At 37.6% G+C, this 17,992-nt stretch overlaps 1 protein-coding gene across 3 annotated transcripts in view; it reads right to left on the bottom strand.

Annotated features, from left to right (window-relative positions):
• Positions 1-2,479: 2,479 nt before the first annotated feature.
• SH3D19 (SH3 domain containing 19) overlaps positions 2,480-17,992 on the bottom strand; it is a 187,246-nt gene continuing 171,733 nt past the window's right edge. For all 3 annotated transcript variants that reach the window (XM_030312931.1, XM_032592892.1, XM_032592891.1), the window contains 6 exons: positions 16,103-16,161; positions 14,032-14,234; positions 13,254-13,306; positions 8,717-8,903; positions 8,184-8,281; positions 2,480-4,512 (listed from right to left, as the gene is read on the bottom strand). In XM_030312931.1, coding sequence (XP_030168791.1) covers positions 4,408-4,512; positions 8,184-8,281; positions 8,717-8,903; positions 13,254-13,306; positions 14,032-14,234; positions 16,103-16,161 — 705 coding nt within the window. In that variant the 3' untranslated portion in view covers positions 2,480-4,407. The remainder of the gene's footprint in view (positions 4,513-8,183; positions 8,282-8,716; positions 8,904-13,253; positions 13,307-14,031; positions 14,235-16,102; positions 16,162-17,992) is intronic.

Genomic DNA, 17,992 nt, shown 5'->3' with positions numbered 1-17,992 from the left:
GGCAAAAGGATTACGACCTGCTGAAAGCTCAGATGGTTAGCATTTTTTAGCAATAAAGCATTTTTAAATTAAGGTATGTACATTGTTTTTTAGACGTAATGTTATTCCACACTTAACAAACTACCATATAGTGTAAACATAACTTATATATGCACCAAAAAACCAGAATATCATTTGACTTGCTTTATCGTGATATTCGCTTTGCTGCAGTGGTCTGGAACTGAACCCCCAGTATCACTGAGGTATGTCTGTATAGAGTAATCTCAGGTAGGGTACTGAATTGAAGGGTTAGTTAAATGCTCTGACACTCTTTGAAAGTAACAACTCTGCTCCTCACTGCTGGCTACCTGGGACAGGGGGAACAATGTGGTGGGCCTTAGTGGTCCTCTGAGTCAGGGCTCTATTAAATAAAAAACTTAGATATGACCGGAGAAATAAATGTCACTGCCCTTTTTATTCTAATTGTAAAGCAGAACTAAATATAGGTCACTATTTTGGTATGAAGACTCTTAGTTTATTTCTGTTAAAAGAGGATATACGACCAAAGGTAATTTTCCTTTCTGAATTATAAACTTTAGTTCTTACTTCTCCTGAAAAATATTTCAAGTTATTGCCTAATTTACAGTATTTGAAGATAAATAACCCATGGCTTACATTCCATTAAGATTCCTTAAAAAAAAAAAAATCTAGAATGTATCCCATCCTCAAATATACATTTATTAAATAGCTTAACAGTGCCTCAGTTAATCTATTAGACTCCAAAATACAACAGTTTTTTGCACTATATGTGTATGAAAAGCTAGGTTTAGGAATCGTTGCTGTTACCAAGAGCACAGCCCTACAGTCACACCTTCTCATGATCTGATGCTTCAAGCATTCATATATTCTCTACTACACTGAAAAGGAATGCCCATTAATGAATCAATTCATGCCTAGGTAACATCAATATAAATTGTGTACATAAAATTGAGAAACTAAGCAGGATTTTTTTTTTTTGAGGAAATAAATTTAAGGCTTTATTCTCTGCAACTCATTCTAATCGTAAGTGTTATATCTGAGAAGTTATGGTTGTTGTTTTTTTTTTAAGTTTATTTATTTATTTTGAGAGAGAGGGAATTCCAAGTAGGCTCCACACTGGCAGTGTGGGGCCCAACGTGGGGCTGGAACTCATGAACTATGAGATTATGACATGAATCGAAACCAATAGTTGGATGCTTAAGCGAATGAGCTACCCAGGGGCCCCATATCTGAAACGTTTTGTTTATAGACAATAAAACAGATGAAATCTACTTGTTTAACGTATCACGTTAGCACAACGAAAAACGTACTCAACTGGAAATCAGTAGAACTAGCTAGGTTTCGCTTTAAGCTCTGCCATACCTGTATGACCTTAGGCAAATCATTTAATCTCTGCAGGTTGAGAGCTCTGGTCTGCACTCTTCTGTGGTTTAACAGGATGAGCTTGCACATAGGAGAGAGGCCCCTAGATGGTGCTGTTGTTCTGACTTAGGCTTTGTATTTTTTTTCCCCTCTATAATTACAGTGAAGTAAAAACGCATAGGTTAGAAAATGATTTCCTATTAGTTCTGAAAAAAATCCAGTGTTAAATATTCAAAATGGCATTGAATTATGAATCATATGGTTCATGTACATTTGGCATTAATTGAAAGGAATAAACTATTAATGATTATAACAAATATCCCCTTATAATTAGCTCAAATATCCATCGCTATTTCACTAGGTATATTTATCTCAGCTTAAGAAACTGAGATACTAAAATAAAAACCAAACAATTATTGTTAAAAGAGTACTGATGTATAATAAATCCTATAGAAAAAAAATTTTTTTGCAAATGCTAGTTCTAACAATAAATCTTGATAAATCCAGACTGTTTTTCACTATGAATGTTTCAGGCTGTATTTAAAACCTGTGATTTCCATGAGCCCAGTGACAGATATCTTACATTACCCCTCCATCTATATAAACAAAATCTACTTTAAAAAAAAAGTAGATTAAAAAAAAATCTTTAAGTATTTTAAAGGATAAGAATAATGTATTAAGTGACTTCTCTAGTTTCAATCCACTAAAGAAAAAGGATTTGAAGATTCTAGTTTGAGTAGGCTTGGATGTACAATAACAGGTTTCATCTAAAATTACTGAAAGGAAAAAGTATATTTCTATTCCTCCCCTATGAAATTCACTGAGTGTAATATGTTCAATCAATACAGAGAACAAGGAAATACCTATGAAAACCCATACTGAGCAACATTCCGGCATTTTGTCAGTTGACTGGGTAATAAGTGGCAAGCAAAAAAGGTGTCATGAAGGAGTGAAATGATACAAACTGTGAATTTTGTTTTAATGAAGATTTTTGTCTACAAATTAAGGAGGAAAATTGGGGATCTGAGATAGTATTGCTATATGTGAAAGCTTTCCATCTAACCAACCAATCTACTAATCATCCAACCAACCAACCAACCAACCAACCAACCAACTTTTATTGAGTCTACATACATGGTGCAAAGGGCTGGAGATACAAAGGTACCATCTCCATTCTCAAAAAACTCAGTTGAGTATGAGAAAAGGACTTTGAAAAGTTCAGCTCAGTTTATTATAGTGTCAAATAGATTTACAACTATTGCACTTATCATTCTGCTAACACAAGGCCAAAATTTAAGAGGAATATTTTTCTCCAATAAAGCTAGGCTTTCATGATCTTTGATATATGATGTTAAAATTACACAGGCAAAATAACATACCCCCATCCTATTCCAGACACATCCCCACTTCCTTATTGTTGTGCACCTTGCTGCAAATAAGAATTTAGTCAAGATAACGCTAAGTCATTCATTTCTCGTAAAATTACTCTTGAGATTTGACAAGAGTTTTCTTTATACTGTCCTCTTTAACCAAAATGTAAGAAAAACAGCTCCCATATTCCCAAATCAATTGTAATCATGTAAATGGAAGATGAATTTCCATCAAAGACAGTAAACATCTCTTCCCTTACAAAACCCCACATGGTGTTCACATAATGGTTTGACAACTGGCTGCCTAACTTTTGGACAATGGGAAATCATAACAAAAGCAAACAAGTGGTCTAGTATATGAATTCTTCTCAAAAATAGAAGAAAGTCATGAACATTGTTGGGTAAGAGTTTTACATTTCCAATGAAATTCTATTCCATTGATCTGTTTGAAGATTGTCTTCGACCTATTTGGCTTAAGCCCATAAACTGTAATTGATTCAGTCACATAAAGAACCACTTTTATCTTAAGCCTGGAATGCATAACAAATGGATACCAGGAAAGTGGTTTTTCATTTGCTCTAATAATTTGTTCAGGGATGAGCTGGGGGAAAAAGCCCAAATAACTATCAGCCTTCGGTCTTCTTAAATTATTTTTTATTCTGATTATAATGGGAAGAAATGAGCTGTGGGGGTTTGGTGTTTTCTGTTTTAACCGTTGCTCTGTATTCTGAGATATATGCAATTCATAATGTACCACTATAACAAGACAGTTTTTATATATTACTGGGGTAACGCAAAGAAAATGAATTTTTCTTTGGGTACCAGTAATTGTCAAAAGAATGATTGCAGATTCAGAAAATGTGCTTTATAATAACCCTGTTAACATAAAATATACATGGAAGAGAGAAGGTATGGCAGGTAGGTGGAATGATTGGTTAGTTGTATTAGCAAGGCATTTCAAGATGATTTTGGTTCTTTTGACTAAGATACATCAAATTTTAATCACCCTTAAATCCTTAGACAAAGGGGAAATACTTAGTAATACAAGGAGCATTCGATGAGCACGAGCTGATTCACCATGTGCTTATAAAGGCCCCAACTAGTTAATAAACTGCCTCACCTGAAGCAGAGATTTGCCCTGGTAATAAGGGATAATGCGCTTAAGTGGTTAGAATTAATTTGAATATCAACAATGAAATTTAGATTACCAACCATGTCCTGATAGTTACAGCACGGAGAATATCAAATGTCCTCTTTTTAAACTAAAGTAAAAAATGGAACAAGCATGGTTAATTTCCTTGTGCTGATGAAAAGATGTCTAAGTGCAACTTTTGCTTGTAAGCCTCCCCATGCTGCCATGTCACCTGACGCTCTCCCCAGAGGAAGTGTCTGTCTGCCTTGCTAATCCTGCTTGATGTCTTCCTTGATAGAACATCAAGGCTTGCTTATGGGTTTCCATGTACAGGTTTCTACTGTGAATGAAAGCTGACTACAAAATCATATTCTGCTTTCAGAAAATTCTAGTGTACCATGTACAGCATAGGTATTTCATTCAGTTTAAAAAAATAGTGCAAAAACATATCTGATAGTCAAAGTGATAGTTCAAGTGAGTTCTTGTGCTGAAAAACACAGTCAAGCTTCACCTTTAGCTGACTTGTCAAAACTGAACATAGTTTTTGGGAAATATTCCAGATTTTCCCATTAGTTCTCCACTCATCCAGTCATCATCTACAGATTCCAGCTCTGTTATGATGTCTCCAGCCTGTAAGAAGACAAAAATTGGAAATAATGATTAGTTTCTGTAGAGAATAAGCATGGTAAGCAGTCTACCTGGACAGGCATGGTTAATCTTCTCTTTATGTAACTCACTGATCCTGATTTGCCCAGAGGATTAAATGATACACCACAAAGATGATCTATACCTTATGACACCATTTACTTGTATGCCACTTCTCCTCAGAGCCTGTTCCTTTGCCTTTCTCACCCTTGCTGTACTTTTATTTTCCTGTTTGCATTTTGTGCCCTCCCCCCAATTACTCCTAATCTAAAATACTTCTTTAATAATAGTATTAGCTGTCCTAATATTATATATATAGTTTTTCACGTAATAATTACTTATTGAGTACCCACCATATGTCAGACACTGTTCTGAGCATTATGGCTACAACAATGAATAAAGACTTCAGTTTAGGGGCGCCTGGGTGGCGCAGTCGGTTAAGCGTCCGACTTCAGCCAGGTCACGATCTCGCGGTCCGTGAGTTCGAGCCCCGCGTCGGGCTCTGGGCTGATGGCTCAGAGGCTGGAGCCTGTTTCTGATTCTGTGTCCCCCTCTCTCTCTGCCCCTCACCCGTTCATGCTCTGTCTCTCTCTGTCCCAAAAATAAATAAACGTTGAAAAAAAAAAATTAAAAAAAAAAAAAAGACTTCAGTTTAGAGTAGGGAGACAAATAAATAAGCTGGCAGAGGAGAACAGACAGTGTGGGACTGCCTTCTCATTAGGGCAGTCAGGGAATGCCCCATTGAAGGTGACATTTAAACAAAGACTTGGAGGTAAGAGAGTAAGTCCTGTGCTTATGATAGGTCGTGTCCTACCTTATGTACTTCATAGGAATTAACTCATTTAAACAACACTGCATCCTAGAGGTGGTTACTATTATTGTGCCATTTTAAGAGAGAGATCCTTACAGACTTCTGTATTTCAAAGAGAAGGAACTTGAAGCCCAAAGAGATTACATAGATTCCTTGGTGTCACATATCTAGTTAGTGGTAGAGACAGGATTCCAATCTAGTGTGATTTCGAGGGCCTGTATTGCTAACCATTGGGCAACATGGCCACCACATCTTACAGTGGACTTTTTACTTAGAAAGGCTTTTATTATAATTGCCTTTCCCAACATCCTGAGCATTTTGTACTCTACATTTATTCTTCCACATAATGGTATCCTCCTCTACCATTTGGTTTATTCCATGTTTCTGTGGCCTCACGATCAAATTTACATTCTTTCCTGTCTTTAAAGGGCTTCTCCCTGACTCAGAACACTGATTTACCCTCATCAGGTTAGTCAAAGACACTGTATGTCTCATTCATGTGAATATTATAATTCCTCAACAGATGAGGACATAATTTTTACAATTATCTCCTGAAACTATTTTGTTCCTTATGGATTCTAACCATTTCTTAGAATCTGGGTTTAAGATTCTATAATGGTTCAAGATGACCCTGGCTACTTTTAAGAATATCTTTATCAGGCTAAATGGATTTTATTTGTAGCACTAGTACATTGCCCTCTGGAAAAATGGTTTGATTTAAGGCCTTTCTTTATGGAAAATGGAAAGGAAAAATGCTGACTATCAAATGTCATTAATTTACTTTCTCTGCCAAAATCCGTAAAAATTCTGGCTGTTCAAAATTTATATTATAAATAAGTTCCTTCTGGTTCCTAAATTATGACATAATAGTTGAATGAAACTTTTTTTTTTTTTGGCTCTGGTCCTTATGTACATACCATGTCAGTTTTCTAATGGCTAGCACAATTTCTTTTTCAAAAAAAAGTTCTAATATTCTGTAAATATTTAATGAAATATTAATGATTAACAATACTGACAGCTGTGAATTCCTTAACTAAAAAACTCTAGGGGCGCCTGCGTGGCTCAGTCAGTTAAGCGTCCGACTTTGGCTCAGGTCACAATCTCGCGGTCTGTGACAGTTCGAGCCCCGCGTCGGGCTCTGTGCTGACTGCTCAGAGCCTGGAGCCTGTTTCAGATTCTGTGTCTCCCTCTCTCTCTGACTATCCCCCGTTCATGCTCTGTCTCTCTGTCTCAAAAATAAATAAACGTTAAAAAAAATTTTTTTTAAATAAAATAAAACAAACAAAAAAAAGAATGCAGAATATCTGATTAAAAAAAAAAAAAAAACACTCTAGAATTACCTTGCTTTCAGACAGTCATTTGTAAAATGAAGACAACCTATTTTCTAGAGGATACTATGAGGTCTGTTATTACACCGACATTAAGGCCAAAATAACATCTAAATACTTTGAATCCAGATTGTTCACTTGCAGTAAAGATCACAAGAATGAAGTATGAGCCACTGATGCCCATGACTGAAAGGGACTATGGCAATGGTTTCCAAACATTTGGATTTTAAGGACCAAGAAATTAAGAGGGGGGGGGGGGGGAGGAACTGATGCAGGGTCACCAAATTATAATTCTGCATTAAGAAATATCATCATTTACTAACAACATTTTATAAAAGAAATGACATTTTAAAATGAAAAAGATAAAAGAAATTCTCAGAATGGAAAACTCCGTAACAAAACAGAAGAGTCAGCAACTTTATACAGACTTTATCTCTGCATTGTCCCTTACTCCGTGACTCCCCAAGATCCCCATTTTGTTTTAGACGGGTGTGGGGGTACCCGCAACATCAAGTCTCATCTTGCCCAGTCACTCCTCTCTATTGTAGCCCCGCCTCTGGCTGCTTATCTCCGATGATGGAGAATTTCCCAGCATCTGACACGGGCTGTTCTGACAGCCAACTACTACGACACCCATTCTCCTTCCTCTTAGAACAGTTCCAGGGGCGCCTGGGTGGCTCAGTCGGTTGACCCTCCGACTTCGTATCAGGTCATGATGTCACAGTCGTGAGTTGGAGCCCCGTGACGGGATCTGTGCTGACAGCTCAGAGCTGGAGCATCTTCAGATTCTGTGTCTCCCTCTCTCTGATCCTCCCCCATTCACACTCTGTCTCTCTCTATCTCAAAAATAAATAAACATTAAAAAAAAAAAAAAAAAAAAAACAGTTCCAAAGTACTGTCCTGAGTGCTGTCCTCTGCCCATGGTCCAGCTGTAGGCTGGGGAAAGAGGATCATGGAAATACTCAGTTTTTACTCAAAAAACAAACAAAAAAGAAGAGGTACTTCTTCAGTAAAGTAAGACTAAATTTTAGGCCTCTAAAAAAAAACCTTTGCAAAGGAACTTGACCTTTTGGGATCATTTCCTCAAATTCTAATCAGTGTTTTTGTGGACAATACTCCAGTGTCTTAGGAACACTACTGCAGCCACCATTGGTGGTAGGTACCATCTGATCTCAAAGAGGACAGTAGCAGGCTGCCAAGGCCATGTAGAGAATCATCCTTTTCTAGGGATGAATGAAAATTCCTATATTGTTGAGGTCGGATGTTACAAGGCCTAGGAATAAGGAAGTCGTCGGGGATTGTAGGGCTATCAAGTCAGGAAGGTTTTAAGGGCCTAAACACCTTGCTGATAATTTAAATGTGCCCTATTCACCTTCTCTAATTCCGTCCATTAGAATTAGGGTCTGAGATCTGTTCATTCTTAGCTAATGATCAATACTTCACCCAAATGTTCCACCCTTCAGTAGAAGACAGTTCAAAATTTATTAATGCGGTTACAAAAAGACACACATTCTGACCTTAAAGGAAAGTTCATCTTCATTCTCCCCACGGAAATCATATAAGGCTTTGGCCTTCTTCCCCTTAAGTGCTAAAGCAGACATACTTTTTGCCTCAGCTGTGAAGATACCAAAAATTCAAATATGTATAGAAAGACATTAGACTAAAACACAAATCAAACATTTTAAGAACTGCTCCCCCCACCCCCCCACCCCCACGCTTTTCATTCCCAGGACAGAATAATTTCAATTAATTTTGTATTTATTTAACTTGCAAAAAGGTGATGTTTTCCTAGCAGGAAAAAAACTATACAAAATACATTTAGTAGACAAAACTAGCCACTATTAAGTGAAGGCATTTTTGTCTTCCCCTCCCCCCATAACGCCAACAAAGTATATGAAGAAAGTTTCCATAAATTTATGAATCAACTCTTTCAAATGTAGGCAAACAAGTTAAACTGAGCATAGCCAGAGGGAAAAGAAATATATATCATTTCAAAGGTTTCAGGCTTTCTCCCCTTAGAGAGTAACTGTTATTTCTGTAGTTGTCACACCTTGGCAGGGCCGCACAAAGACTGCCGGGAAGATCCCCTCCCTGTCATGCAGTCTGCCCTTGTACCAGTCAGAGTCCACATGCTCAAGGATCAGGATCCGGTCTCCCCTCCTGAAAGCTAAGTCTTCACTGGTCTCTGCTGTAAAACTGTGAATCGCTTCACACCATTCTCCAGAAAGACTATTATCCTGTTACAAATCAGAAGTTTGGTAAGGAACGTGAGATTTTATTTGACATTGATTTCTACAAAGCTTAAAAAGAAATGGGGGAAAAAGCTAAGGGGTCATAAGATTTCAAAGCCTGAACGATTCTTTCAATCACCTAACATTTTATGTTGCTACCAGCTTTCAGAAATAAAAGTTTCCAATAACTTTTTTTCTTAAAAATATAATTCTAAATGACAGATACGCTGGGATTTCTAGCTTTTCTGCTTTTAAAGTACATATAGTACTTAAGCAAAAACTTTTCTCTAAGTATGATCTGTGACATTAGTTACATTAAAAACATTAGGTAAAAACATATAGTATTTATGACACTATGAGAAAACTCTGGTAAAGCACATAATTTTCAGTGAAGCTCTTCTTTACCTAAATTATGAACAGGCTGTTAATCCCTGGTCTTTACCTGATTCAGAGGCTATCAGATTTCATAGCATGGGACTTCATTAATTCACATTTTTAATTTTATGAGGTGTAGTTAGCTCTAAGGCTGGCAGGGTAATGACCCAAACATGGTGGGTTAGTATGATGGAATGCTCCAACAAGAATGCTTTTACCCCAAACACACCGGAGGAAGGTTTTGCTCCGCGAAAAGGTGTCTCTGCCAAGTCAAGATGGGAAGCCCATGTTTGAGGAGATTAAGCAGGGAAGAGAGGATAATGCTAAGGCAAAGGGTTGGAGCTAGACAGGCCTAGGTTTCAGACCCACCCCCAGCTTCACCTTAGTGTTGCGGCAAGGATCAAATGAGGTCATGCATGTAAGCACACTTGGCACAGTGCCTAACACATCTTAAGTTTGCAACATCTGATGGCTTATAATACAAAAACAAAAAGAGCAAACAAAAATCCCTCTTGTTCTTACACTTGAATAATCAATACTAACGAATGGTACTTTTGTTCCCAAGACATGTAGGCAGCAACATGAATATTTCCTTCTGGAGAACTGTAGTCACCTTCTTCCCTGTTTGATTTAATCAGTGCATGGTGATGAAAGAATTAAGAGACACACAGCCCAATTACCAGTGACATATTGACAATGACCCCATCAGGCTCATTCTTTTACAATATGCTGCAAATAAACAATGGAAGTGATCCCCATTTCTAATTCAGTTTAGACACTTCTGAAGTCATGCTACATAAAGATTTTAAGCCATTTTTTCTCTCATTATACAAATATTACAAATGTTCCCAAACACCTGGAAAGTTTGAAAATGTATGAAGAAGTGAAGAGGTGGGGGGGAAAACCCACCCACCTAGATAATCTTACCACCTAAAGGCAACTAGGCAATTGCATGTTAACAAATGTATTTCCTTCTAGTCTTTTTATGCTATATATTCAATTTCCCTATAACGTATTTTCCTCCCATGACATTTATTTTATAAATCTAGTATTCGTGGGGCGCCTGGGTGGCGCAGTCGGTTAAGCGTCCGACTTCAGCCAGGTCACGATCTCGCGGTCCGTGAGTTCGAGCCCCGCGTCAGGCTCTGGGCTGATGGCTCAGAGCCTGGAGCCTGTTTCCAATTCTGTGTCTCCCTCTCTCTGCTCCTCCCCCGTTCATGCTCTCTCTCTGTCCCAAAAATGAATAAACTTTGAAAAAAAAATTTAAAAAAAAATAAATCTAGTATTCGTGGCCTCAGAACATTCTCCTAATAATGGTCATAGTTAGGTTGCTTCCAGTTTTTTCCTATTATAAAAACAGCACTATGACCATTTTTGTGACTAAAATCTTGTCCCTTTTTTTTTTTATCCTTTTCTTGGGGTGAGAAACAATAATAATGTAATAATCTGTACTTTCTCTTTTTTTAAATTTATTTATTTTGACAGAGACAGCGTGAGCAGGGGAGGGGCAGAGAGAGGTGAAGAGAGAATCCCAGTCAGGCTCAGCACCACTAGTGCAGAGTCCTACTAGGGGCTCGATCTCACCAACCATGAGATCATGACCCGAGCTGAAGTCAAGAGTTGGACGCTTAACTGACTGAGCCACCCAGGTGCCCCTGTACTTCCTCTATTTTAGCATTCATATAATTACTTGTTTAGTGTTGAATTGTATTGAATCTTTGTTAAATGGATAGGTTAATGGTATCTTATTGCTGCTTTACAAGGTATTTCTTTGATTACTAATAAGGTGAATTTTTTTTCTTTTTTTTTTAATGTTTATTCATTTTTGAGAGAAAGAGTGAGAGAAAACATGAGTGGAAGAGGGGCAGAGAGAGGGGGGGAAAGAGGATCTGAAGCAGGCTCTCTGCTGACAGCAGCAAGCCTGATGTGGGCTTGAACTCACAAACTGTGATATTGTGACTTGAGCTGAAGTCAGACATTCAACCAACTGAGCCACACAGGTGCCCTAGTTAAAAACTTTTTTAATATCAAGGCACCTGGGTGGTTCAGCTCCTTAAGCATTCGACTTCAGCTCACATCATGACCTTACAGTTCGTGAGTTTGAGCCCTGTGTCAGACAGTGCTGACAGCCCAGAGCCTGGAGCCTGCTTTGGATTTTGTGTCTCCCTTGCTGTCTGCCCCTCCCCTGCTTGTGCTCTCTCTCTCTCTCTCTCTCTCTCTCTCTCAAAAATAAATAAACATTTAAAAAAATTTAAGAGATGCCTGGGTGGCTCAGTCAGTTGAGCATCCAACTTCAGCTCAGGTCATGATTTCGCGGTTCATGAGTTCGAGTCTCACCTCAGGCTCTGTGCTGACAGCTCAGAGCCCGGAGCCTGCTTTGGATTCTGTGTCTCCCTTTCTCTCTGCCCCTCCCCTGCTCATGCTCTGTCTCTCTCTCTCTTTCTCTCTCAAAAATAAACACTAAAAATATATATATTAAAAATAAATTTAAAAAGGGGCACCAGGGTGGCTCAGTTGGTTAAGTGTCTGACTTTAGCTTGAGTCACAATCTCACAATTTGTGGGTTTGAGCCCCATGTCGGGCTCTGTCCTGACAGCTCAGAACCTGGAGTCTGCTTCAGATTCTGTGTCTCCCTCTCTCTCTGCCCCTCCCCCACTCTCACTCTGTCTCTCTCTCAAAAATAAACATTAAAACTAAAGGGCAACCAACGGAATGGGAAAAGATATTTGCAAATGACATATCGGACAATGGGCTAGTATCCAAAATCTATCGAGCTCACCAAACTCCACACCTGAAAAACAAATAATCCAGTGAAGAAATGGGCAGAAAACATGAATAGACACTTCTCTCAAGAAGACATCCGGATGGCCAACAGGCACATGAAAAGATGCTCAACGTCGCTCCTCATCAGGGAAATACAAATCAAGACTACACTCAGATATCACCTCACGCCGGTCAGAGTGGCCAAAATGAACAAATCAGGAGACTATAGATGCTGGAGAGGATGTGGAGAAACGAGAACCCTCTTGCACTGTTGGTGGGAATGCAAATTGGTGCAGCCACTCTGGAAAACCGTGTGGAGGTTCCTCAGAAAATTAAAAATAGACCTACCCTATGACCCAGCAGTAGCACTGCTAGGAATTTACCCAAGGGATACAGGAGTACTGATGCATAGGGGCACTTGTACCCCAATGTTTATAGCAGCACTCTCAACAACAGCCAAATTATGGAAAGAGCCTAAATGTCCATCAACTGATGAATGGATAAAGAAATTGTGGTTTATATACACAATACAGTACTACGCGGCAATGAGAAAGAATGAAATATGGCCTTTTGTATCAACATGGATGGAACTGGAGAGTATTATGCTAAGTGAAATAAGCCATACAGAGAAAGACAGATACCATATGGTTTCACTCTTATGTGGATCCTGAGAAACTTAACAGAAATCCATGGAGGAGGGGAAGGAAAAAAAAAAAAGAGGTTAGAGTGGGAGAGAGCCAAAACTCTTAAAAACTGAGAACAAACTAAGGGCTGATGGGGGGTGGGAGGGAGGGGAGGATGGGTGATGGGTATTGAGGAGGGCACCTTTTGGGATGAGCACTGGGTGTTGTATGGAAACCAACTGGACAATAAATTTCATATATTGAAAACAAAAATAAAGAAAGGAAGTAATAAAATAAATAAATAAACATTAAAAAAACAAAAAAATTTTTAAAGTTTAATATCAGTCACTTACAGTATCTCTTTTATGAATATTCCAATCATGTCTTTTTCCTTGTTTTCTATCAGCATTTGCATGTCTTTCTAACCCATTTGCATGAGCTCTAATATACAGAGTAAAAGGTATTACCAAATTATTTCAAACATTTGCAACATGAGTTGAAATTTTCTCTTGTTACTTATGATAATTATGATTTTAATATTCCTCCAAGAGTTGAAACCTGACTTTCACTACGGTTACCCATTCAAGAAGCCTACCTGAGAATTTGCACCAGAATCTTCTTTTTTGGCCTTGGGTGGTGTTTTTGTGCCTACGTTTAAAAAAAAAAAAAAAAAGTTAAAACTTTACATGTAAAGACAATGTATTAGTATTGGAGAAAAACCACAGAGAGAGAATAAAAAGTCTGGGACTCCAGACCAGTCTCTTCATGTAATGACTAACTTTGACTGGTACCATCCTCCCTGGGTCTGTTTCATTTACTGTAAAGTAGGATACACATTAGTTATACTAGATAGTCCACTTCTGTTTAAAAGTCTATGATTCCTTACCATTTTTGATATGAAGCTATTGCTAACAACCTAAAACACCAAAACTAGATCTTTGTGAGAGATTACCACAATGACTATCCCAATAATTAGTACCATTTAAAAACCATTTTTCAAAAAAATAAAAACCATTTTTCTTTCTACTTTAACAAATATGGATTATTAAGCAGTTTAAGTATTATCCTTTTTAAAAAAATTTGTATATGTTTATCTTTGAGAGAGAGAGAGAGAGGGAAAGAGAGAGAGAGAGAGTGCAAGCAGGGTAAGGGCAGAGACAGAGGGGGATAGAGGGTCCGAAGTGGGCTCTGTATTGACAGCAGAGGGCCCAATGTGGGGCTCGAACTCGCAAATCACGAGATCATGACCTGAGCTGAAGTCGGGCGCTTAACTGACTGAGCCACACAGGTGCCCCTTAAGTATGATCCTGTTATTTGGTTTAGTTGAATTAGGACATAATAAAATAATAAAAAACCATATTCTCTATACTCACTTGAAATGTTTGCACCAGAGATGGGATGATCTTCCATGAGTTCTACAAAGTTAAGGGGGAAAATCCCAATTCTGTCTCGAAGTTCTCCTCTGGCCCATTCTTCATTCACATACTCTTTAAGAATAATAATTTCTCCCTCTGAGAAACTTAACTCATCCTTCTGGTCTCCAATATATTCAAACCGAGCAATACATCTTGGGCCTCTGAACAAAGAAGATCATGTCTGTGAGTTAAACTAGAGAGTACTAACTTTCAAAATGCTTTAAAACCTTAATTTAGTCTTTCAATAAATACTTACTCTGTGTTTACTATGGAACAAGATATACTAGGCATAATTTAAAATTTTCCATAAAAAGAATAAGCTACATTTCTAAATGATAGTCCTCACTTTTTAGATATGAACTTACTCAAGAAGGCTAAAGCAAAAAAAAAAAAAAAAAAGGCTAACATCAAGCTCACAGAGTACATGAGAATTACAAAGGAGAGCCCTGTGGCCAGTCTATACTGGTATATCTCTTGATCACCTTTACTCCTTTACTCCATTACATGTCTTTGTATATGTAGGCCGGCTGAATCTGAACCCTCTCAATCCTAACTGCACTGATTTCACGAGTTGCCAACCCTAAGAATCTCGGGGCAAGACAGGAAAATTCCGTGGCCAAATGCAATGGGCAGAAGCTGGGCAGAGTATCCTCAATATATGCTGAATCATCAGTGAGTTGTCTATAGAGAGAAATGGCCTTCCCAACTGGAAGGTTAGAAGAAAACAGAAACTGGGCAAATTATAACAATTTTATATCTAACACTGTTGTTTTACAGATGCTTTCTGTATCACCTTTAAAAAGGCTTCACTTCTGATTATGAGAACAATCCTTTAATGATCTGCAATTGTGACTGAAAATAAGATAAAAGTAGAGATAAAATTATATCCCCGAAGGCATGATTTAATACCAAACCTTCGATTTAAGGCTTTAGAAAGGGAAGTTTCAATAGCAACAGTCTAAAGAGATGCAATTGCCTGAAGAGAAAAGGTTGGTACTGGTACCAATCAAAGTCTGATTTAAGTCAGGTCAATGGATCAATAGCTGTGAAGGCCCATTTTAAATTCAACCTGCTGACACAGTAAACACTGCTTAAAAATAGGAGAAAAATTGAACTCGAAGTAGAATTCAACTATTGTGGCATCAGAAGTTTTCTTATTTGTGGTAACCTTTGCATTTATTTTCTGAAGTCCTCGGGGAGCATCTCCTTATGTCTGACCTATTCAAAGACAGGTTTACAGTCTTCAGCAGGTAGTGAATTCCACTAATTTGCTCATTTAACTGGAATATAAAGTTGCATTGTGGCAGTGTTTTAAATCACAAAGGAGTTACAGTGGTGCATAAAAGGGTATATAAATTTATGGAAAGGTTTTCAGACATAAAGGAAGACCTCTCCAACTTAACTCTTCCTTTACTTTCTTCTAGTTCCTCTTAAAAACAAAACAATACAAAATGTCTAGCAAGTTTTATAGGGTTCCTATTTCTATAAGATTAAAATATTTTCTGTGGCAAAAATATCTGAACCTTCTAAAAAGATGTTGGTAGATAAACACCAGAAGGCCAAAACAAAATGCGCTGGATAACGAAACTGTCTCTGCTCAAGCTCAGGCCAGGCTGTGGGAAGTTCTAGGATAGACAGTCTGTGGCTCTGTGTGTGTGTCTATATGTCCTGTATGACAGAGTATTGTTTATGCCAGCTTCTGCCAACATGTCGCATCTTCATCAGAATTTTAATCCACTAAGGCTTTTTATTTTTATTCATTTATTTTAAAAACAGATTTCACTTTTAAGCAATCTTTACACCCAACATGGGGCTCAAACTTAACAACCCCGAGGATCAAGAGTCACATGCTCTACCAGCTGAGCCAGCCTGGTGCCTCCCACTAAGGCCAAGTTTTCCTCATAATTACAGAGACACACTGAGAATGTGAATAATCACACATCTGCAGTGTTTTCAGTTTGGTAATTCTTTAGGATATAAATGCTTGCCTCCTTTGCATTTGGTGCAAAAGGACACAAATAAAACTTACTTAACACAATGAGATGACATGGATTCTCTTTTCCCTTTTCCTCCTTCGGGAACATCAATCTGTAAAGACAAAGTCAAGGCAACAATTTGCACATTAGAATAGAATAAGCACATTAATATCATCCTACCCTGGACTGAGTTTTCTCTCTCCCACATTCTGTAAGTTGAAAACTTCAGATGAGGACGACTTAAGATAGAAACTAGGCAGAAAGCATTCACGCACTACCACACGTATTCCAAGTGTTGGCAGAATTCTGCAATACTTTTCTGACCCCCCAAAAACATTTTAATCAAACTTGTGGATTTCTTCTATTTTCATAACTCTAGAACATTTTATTTTCCTTCAGTGTGAATAGGGAAGGAAGAAAGGAATTAGTACTCAGTGAGCATCTATTAAGTGGCAAGCACTTTAGAGAATACTTTATTTACAGGGCTCGGTAGAGCTGGGTTGTAATAAAATATTGACCATAATGCACTAAGTCTGAAAACTACTTAAGGTTTAGAGGTCTATATTAAATAAATCAGCACCCTTCCTGATAAATTCTAAAAGTTTTAAAACAATTTTTTAAACCTGTAGGTTTAGAAATAACACTTATACCAATAATGTGGCAGATTCAGTGTGATTGATTTCAGTGTGGTAATTGTGCTTTTTAAAGTACTGCTACATTGGGCAGAAGAAAAATGAGAAAGAGTGCTAAAACTAACATTATTCTTAATATTAATTTAGAGAATGTGGTTAGATTGTCCAAAGAATCAGGGCATATATACACTAGACAATTTTTAAGACCCACATTTTATAATTCAAGAGACTCAAGCTCATTTATATTTGAAAAAATACAGGTTTTCTGTTATATTTGTTTCCTAAGTTTCTGATGTAATGAAAAGTCATTGGCTTTTTCCCACTTAAATAAGCTGTTAAAGCTTAATGATATAAGCTAGCTTTATTGATATTTTCCAGTATCAATAAGTTATATCAGAGACTGAGTCATACTCTTCCTACTGATATAAATGTTCAAGTGGCATTCTGATTTTATCTCCATAGTTCACAGCCACCTGGGCTTACACTTAGGGCTCTATAATATGGGCTCACATACTGTAGGCTGTAAGGGTGTAAAAATTCTGATACTTAATATAATTTTTCCCAATCAGATTTGATATTATTATATGAAACATAATTAATGGACCACTACCCCCAATAAAAGTACTTTAGTATTCCCGAATCTATTTTTTTAAATGGAAATAAATGGGAATGGAAAGGATGAAAGAAACCGAAAGTGAAATCTACCTCAAAGAAAACTTGGCACCATAATCTCAGGGGACATTTCTTCGGGACTATCCAGTAACATTTAATTACTGTTTACTAAATGTTTCAAAGAATTAATATATATCCTTTAGTGCTTATCCACCCTCCAAGTTGGTTCACTAGTTGACCTGCATTTTTCACCTTAGATTTCTGAGAGCATTTAGGCATTAAGTTTTAATACTCCATATAATATAATAAAATTAATCATTGCCTAGCTGAACAAAAATTTTCTTTTAAAAATTTTCCAAATACCAAAGGGATCAATGGAAAACAGAGAATTAGAATATAAGAATCTAGGCTTTGGGGTGCCTGGGTGGCTCGGTCAGTTCAGCGCCCAACTCTTGATTTTGGCTCAAGTCATCATCTCATGGTTCGTGGGTTACAGCCCCGCAATAGGCTCTGTGCTGACTTTGTGAAGCCTGCTTGGAATCTCTCTCTCTCCCTCTGTCTTTGCCCCTAACCACCTCAAAAATAAATAAATAAACTTAAAAAAAAAAAAAAAAAAAAAAAAAAGAATCTAGGCTATCTAGGCTTCTGGTTTTTTCCAAACTGCAAGTCACACAGAACCCACCAAATATATGACCAATT

The sequence above is a fragment of the Lynx canadensis genome, chromosome B1 (assembly GCF_007474595.2).
Source record: "Lynx canadensis isolate LIC74 chromosome B1, mLynCan4.pri.v2, whole genome shotgun sequence".
NCBI classification, from domain to species: domain Eukaryota; kingdom Metazoa; phylum Chordata; class Mammalia; order Carnivora; family Felidae; genus Lynx; species Lynx canadensis.
Note: the sequence above shows the minus strand (reverse complement) of the source record. Positions and strands in the feature narration are given on the sequence as shown.